This window comes from Argentina silus, assembly GCF_951799395.1.
Source record: "Argentina silus genome assembly, chromosome: 12".
NCBI classification, from domain to species: Eukaryota; Metazoa; Chordata; class Actinopteri; order Argentiniformes; family Argentinidae; genus Argentina; species Argentina silus.
In genome coordinates, this window is record NC_139666.1 from 482,185 (window position 1) to 488,931 (window position 6,747).

The following is a 6,747-nucleotide window of genomic DNA, read 5'->3' on the forward strand; positions in this document are numbered from 1 at the left end:
AAGTTAAGGTGACTGGGGACCAGCTGAGGAAGGCCTGTGTTAAGGTGACTGGGGACCAGCTGAGGAGGGCATGTGTTAAGGTGACTGGGGACCAGCTGAGGAGGGCATGTGTTAAGGTGACTGGGGACCAGCTGAGGAGGGCATGTGTTAAGTTAAGGTGACTGGGGACCAGCTGAGGAAGGCCTGTGTTAAGGTGACTGGGGACCAGCTGAGGAAGGCGTGTGTTAAGTTAAGGTGACTGGGGACCAGCTGAGGAAGGCCTGTGTTAAGTTAAGTCACAACTCTTTTCTAAATGAACTCCAATCACTTGACTGCTGTGTCAACACAACTCTGGTGCTACCTCAGCAAAAATAACTGTGTCACATGCTAGCACTTCCCATTAAAGCCAAACCAAATTGGGGAAACTCAAAACAAGCCCCATGAAGACAAACAGGACAAGAGCACTACGCCCAGCACAGTACAACAAACAGTTATCAGCTTATAACAAATTCACCCTATCAAGGACACTCTAACTGTAATCCAAGAGTCAGAACTCATCCTTCTTATCAACAAAGTGCATCTTCAACGTGATCTTAATGTTATTATTCCATGTTCTACATTGTTCTACCATGTATGGCTGTGTCTATGTATGGCATCAGTACGTACTGGAGGCCTGTGTAGCCTGCCTGAGCGTCGTAAACATGAAGAAAGGACCCTCTTGTCCGTCTAAATTGCCTCTGTGCGGTGTCCCTGATTGGATGATTGCATTAGAGGAAGTTGAGGTGGAGTCGTGAGACGTGAGATGGTGGAGAGGCTGTGTTGTGAGCTGCTCCAGAGAAGACCATCAGACATTCCTGACCATCAGCCTCAACTGGACTCATCAAGAAATTCTGAGAATTAATTTACACTGATTTAGAGATGCGTACTGTGAGTAGCTGTAACTGTCTAGAGTAGCTGTCTAGAGTAGCTGTCTAGAGTAGCTGTCTCACGCAAGGAGCTGTGGTGTGAGACAATTCCTAGCCAAGCATCAGGATTCTTCTTCCCACAAAGAGTTAACAAATCGCTATCACCATGAAAACTGTTCAAAATAAAACACCCTGATTCAATCATACAGTACTTAGATATCAGCAAGGCTACTAAACTCATCCATTATGAAACGTTTCCCCTTTTTACAAACCCAAACACTAACGACGGGGTGGGGGGGGGGGGGGGGGGGTGACAAACCCAAACACTAACGACGGGGTGGTGGTGGGGGGGGGGGGTGACTTGAACAGCCACAGTGTCCATGTGACAGCAGAGGCCTGCCGCCTGGCCCGGTGTCCCACCTCGGTGTCGTGGTCGGCCTGGTTCCTCATTGTGATGAAGGCTTGGAGCTCTCCGTCTGACTCTACGTCTCCCGTCGAGGTCCGAGGGCTGTTCCACAGGTTCCGGTCCTGTTCTGGTCCAGACGTGCAGTCCTGGCCTGGCTCACTGCCGCTCGACAGGCTGCCTCGGGAGTGCTCCATCCTGGAGGATGATATATAATAATAATAAATAATAAATATTCCATTTAGCTGCCGCTTTTTTCCAAAGGGACTTACATTGCAAAAAGTGCATACATTTTCAGTATATATGGTCCCAGCGGGAAACGAACCCACAGCCTAAGTGTTGTTACCAACCGTCTACCAACTGAGCCACAGAGGACCACCAGGATGACAGACAGAAACAACTGAGCTAAAGGCTTAACCTCGAACTCTCTGGGGATTAAATTACCTCCATGAGTTGTAGGACATTTTGTTTTATTTAGAGGGCAATAGTAATTGAAATATTGACCTAGAAAAACCTACATGACCTGAAAATGGTATTGTGGGAAAATATACCAAAAGTGTGGCATGTTTTAACATTCATTTAACAATGTTACATTGATATCATATTACATTGTAAAGTATAAGTACAAATATGACCAAGACAATGCAAAACGAGTTACATCTGTAATTAAACATATCGATAAAATGGCAAGAAAAGTGACTTGTTGTCGGTGTATTTACCGTAAAATAGCGTTTTTCTCATTATCTTCATAGAAATGATACCGACAGCAACACACTGTATACAATGCCCCCATCAGCCCGACCCGAGGTCTGTCATCGACTAGGCTTCATTCCGTATGAAATCCGAAGGCAATTTTACTTTTGTAAAGTTCTGTAGTAAAACTATCATGATTCATAGATCCAAATCAGAAGGTGCTCCTGACAGAGCAGGCTGCCGACTGACAACTGGTCGGTGTTTTCAGTCCGCGGAGGAAGCCGTTCATTACCGCCCATGTGAGTCTGACAGACTCTGCAGGACAGGGAATGATGTGTTTTAGTCCCTGATGGAGAATGCAGGATGCAGGACAGGGAATGATGTGTTTTAGTCCCTGATGGAGAATGCAGGATGCAGGACAGGGAATGATGTGTTTTGGTCCCTGATGGAGAATGCAGGATGCAGGACAGGGAATGATGTGTTTTGGTCCCTGATGGAGAATGCAGGATGCAGGACGGACATTCGTTTTCTCTCCTCGGTGCATTGTTCTACATGCATCATAATTTTTTAAGCAAAACATACTCTCACACATTTTTTGTATTTGTTTACAAATTATAACAATATCTATAATTGTGAATAGGCTCTATAACATGTAGGCCTGCAATCACCACATGCTTCAGAACCTGTGAGTTTAGACAATATACCACTCGATTTTACAGGAAACATAAATGTTCTTCGATATTCCATAGAGGCGTTTAATACTGGACAGCCAGCCGCGGTCCGTTCAAATTCGCGCATAATGATAACATTAAAATAATGACAGCGTTATGGAGAGCAGTGATGAGTTCTGCCTGTCTGATGAGCCTATGTCAGGATGAGCCTATGTCTGGATGAGCCTATGTCAGGATGAGCCTATGTCTGATGAGCCTATGTCTGGATGAGCCTATGTCTGATGAGCCTATGTCTGGATGAGCCTATGTCTGATGAGCCTATGTCAGGATGTTAAACTACATCATTAGGTATAATTGATAAAAACCGGAGTTCTGTCCGTGGATCTATGAGCCTAAAGTGCACGTGCTTAACCTACCCGTCCTTAACCTACCCGTTCTTAAACTACCCGTCCTTAAACTACCCGTTCTTAAACTACCCGTTCTTAACCTACCCGTCCTTAACCTACCCGTTCTTAAACTACCCGTCCTTAAACTACCCGTTCTTAAACTACCCGTCCTTAAACTACCCGTTCTTAAACTACCCGTCCTTAAACTACCCGTCTTTAACCTACCCGTTCTTAAACTACCCGTCCTTAAACTACCCGTTCTTAAACTACCCGTCCTTAAACTACCGTCCTCTGGTGTGAGTTTGTGTGGTGTAGGGCCCAGGAGCAGAGAGGAGACCAGACGATTGAAGGCAAATAGGCCACTATACTTGGTATTAACAAAAGAAAATGCAAGGAACACTAGAGAATACAAAACGTAGGAATACATGGGGCAGAGATCAAAAGATCCAACCTAGAGGCGATTCCAAGCAAAGAAAAAGAAAGGCAGAAACACCTGTGGTCCGTCAGTCTCTGGGACCGATCTCTGCCGCCCTCTGCTGGACAGACGGAACCGTGACATCTGGCCCGCCTCTCCTTCAGTGTTCTTCAGACAGTTCAGGGGAAACGTGCCTCACACTTTGAAAACCTACTGCAAACATGTCTGTCTGTTCTGACCTGCGCTGCTCTTTCTCTGAGAAACAGTAGCAGTTCTTGGAAATGTGCTCCCTGAAATTTTTGCAATTTGACTTGACGTGTGGGGGACGTCAGTAGTTTTGCAGTAGGCCCTGATCGAGGGGAACATGTTTTGTAGAATTGTATAGACTACTTCAACTGGACGATATGATAGACATACACATTAATAGGCCTACAACAGCCTATCCATTTACTCAAATGAATGATTAAGGACTGGGTTTCCGCACTATTCCATGTGCTGGTCAAGAGGTTATGTGCATCCATATGCCCCATTTACAACTGTGCATCTGGGCGCCTTGGACTGATATGACCCCCCCAGACAGGTTACTCAGAGGGTATTTTATGATTTATGACCCCCCCAGACAGGTTACTCAGAGGGTATTTTATGATTTATGACCCCCCCAGACAGGTTACTCAGAGGGTATTTTTTGCAGTAGGACCTGATTGTGGGGGAAATGTTTCCTGGAACTACTTTGATCAATAGATCATTACCAACCATAGGACAGGGTGGCGCTCGTATAATATAATAATATAATATAAGTCAGTCAGGGTTAGGGTTAGTACATCTCAGTCAGGGTTAGGGTTAGTACATCTCAGTCAGGGTTAGGGTTAGTACATCTCAGTCAGGGTTAGGGTTAGTACATCTCAGTCAGGGTTAGGGTTAGTACATCTCAGTCAGGGTTAGGTTAGTACATCTCAGTCAGGGTTAGGTTAGTACATCTCAGTCAGGGTTAGGGTTAGTACATCTCAGTCAGGGTTAGGGTTAGTACATCTCAGTCAGGGTTAGTACATCTCAGTCAGGGTTAGGTTAGTACATCTCAGTCAGGGTTAGGGTTAGTACATCTCAGTCAGGGTTAGGTTAGTACATCTCAGTCAGGGTTAGTACATCTCAGTCAGGGTTAGGGTTAGTACATCTCAGTCAGGGTTAGGGTTAGTACATCTCAGTCAGGGTTAGTACATCTCAGTCAGGGTTAGGGTTAGTACATCTCAGTCAGGGTTAGGGTTAGTACATCTCAGTCAGATGGTATTGAACCTGAATGAAAAGGTGCATTACCTCACATTTACATTTGCATTTATGGCTTTTAGCAGACTTACAACATCCAAAGCCACTTACAACAAATCCATTTCTTTAAGTAAGTGAATCATCTGAACATCAGTCATCACAAGATAAAGTAATCAATGCTCAGACCAGGAGCCATAGGCATCACAATGCATCAAAAATGACTCTTTTTTTTATTAACAGGAGAGAAACTTGTACAGGGGAGTAGTGGGGGTGAAGAGGTCTCTAGGGTTAGGGTTAGTCCAGGGGGGGTAGTGGTAGTGGGGGTGAAGAGGTCTCTAGGGTTAGGGTTAGGGTTAGTACAGGGGGGTAGTGGGGGTGAAGAGGTCTCTAGGGTTAGGGTTAGTACAGGGGGGTAGTGGGGGTGAAGAGGTCTCTAGGGTTAGGGTTAGGGTTAGTACAGGGGGGTAGTGGGGGTGAAGAGGTCTCTAGGGTTAGGGTTAGGGTTAGTACAGGGGGGTAGTGGGGGTGAAGAGGTCTCTAGGGTTAGGGTTAGGGTTAGTACAGGGGGGTAGTGGGGGTGAAGAGGTCTCTAGGGTTAGGGTTAGTACAGGGGGGTAGTGGGGGTGAAGAGGTCTCTAGGGTTAGAGTTAGGGTTAGTACAGGGGGTGGTGGTGGGGTGGTCGGGGGTGGGGTGGGGGTGGTGGGGGTATTAAAAGGTACATAGAGATACACACAATACAATACAGACATAAGATACAATAGAAAAAGCCTACAGCAGTTTACCTATAGGAAGTGGTTTAATCTTGCAGAATATGAGGATTGGTTATTGACTGATATGTTTCTACTGTATTTAAAGTGTATCATGCATGTTGATCAGTTTATTGAAATAATTAGATATTTTGATGACACGCTAGATTGGTTAAGGTTATGTTAGATCAGTCAGTGGATTCACATGAAGCTAGGAATAAAATCCAAACAATGTAGGCTACCTTGTTCTCTCACTAGAGGGCAGTATTGCTCCACTCTGCTGTTCAAATCAAGACTACGACTACTATCTCAGGACATTGTATGCTGTACTGCTTTGGTTTGTTTGTATTGGAGAGGCTGAAATAAAGTGCTTTTCCCTGTAGATTGTATAATGTTCTGTGTTTAATGTCCCATAATTGATAAATGGAGAGAGTAAAGCAAGAAACCAGGTCAAGCAGGATATTCTTGTTTTCGTTGTTTTCCCTTTGTGATTTCCTTAGTCGGTTGAAAGTGAGAAGCCGGCCAGCTCCTGTGATGTTGGCTCTTATCTCTGATCCTGCTGGAGTCAATGTAGGTTCAGATCCATGGGCCCCAGGCCCGGGTCAATGTAGGTTCAGATCCATGGGCCCCAGGCCCGGGTCAATGTAGGTTCAGATCCATGGGCCCCAGGCCCGGGTCAATGTAGGTTCAGATCCATGGGCCCCAGGCCCGGGTCAATGTAGGTTCAGATCCATGGGCCCCAGGCCCGGGTCAATGTAGGTTCAGATCCATGGGCCCCAGGCCCGGGTCAATGTAGGTTCAGATCCATGGGCCCCAATTCTGCAGGGATCAGCCCTCAGCACTGCTGGGTTGGCTTTGATTCAAATAGCTATGAGCTAACCCGCCTCCCCTCCAGGACTACAGTATAGCCCCTCCAGGACTACAGTATAGCCCGTCCAGGACTACAGTATAGCCCCTCCAGGACTACAGTATAGCCCCTCCAGGACTACAGTATAGCCCGTCCAGGACTACAGTACAGCCCCTCCAGGACTACAGTACAGCCCGTCCAGGACTACAGCATAGGACTACAGTACAGCCCCTCCAGGACTACAGTATAGCCCCTCCAGGACTACAGTAGGACCCCTCCAGGATTACAGTACAGCCCCTCCAGGACTACAGTACAGGACTACAGTAGAACCCCTCCAGGACTACAGTACAGCCCCTCCAGGACTGCAGTACAGTACAGCCCCTCCAGGACTACAGTACAGGACTACAGTACAGCCCTCCAGGACTACAGTAGAACCCCTCG

At 46.4% G+C, this 6,747-nt stretch overlaps 1 protein-coding gene across 1 annotated transcript in view; it reads right to left on the reverse strand.

The window, feature by feature from the left end:
* Positions 1-1,484, reverse strand: part of LOC310813159 (melanoregulin) — a gene marked incomplete at both ends in the record, with an annotated part of 7,434 nt that extends 5,950 nt beyond the window's left edge. The window contains one exon of the mRNA XM_083682023.1: positions 1,305-1,484. Within this exon, the coding sequence (XP_083538149.1) occupies positions 1,305-1,484 (180 nt within the window). The remainder of the gene's footprint in view (positions 1-1,304) is intronic.
* Between the last annotated feature and the right edge of the window lie 5,263 nt (positions 1,485-6,747).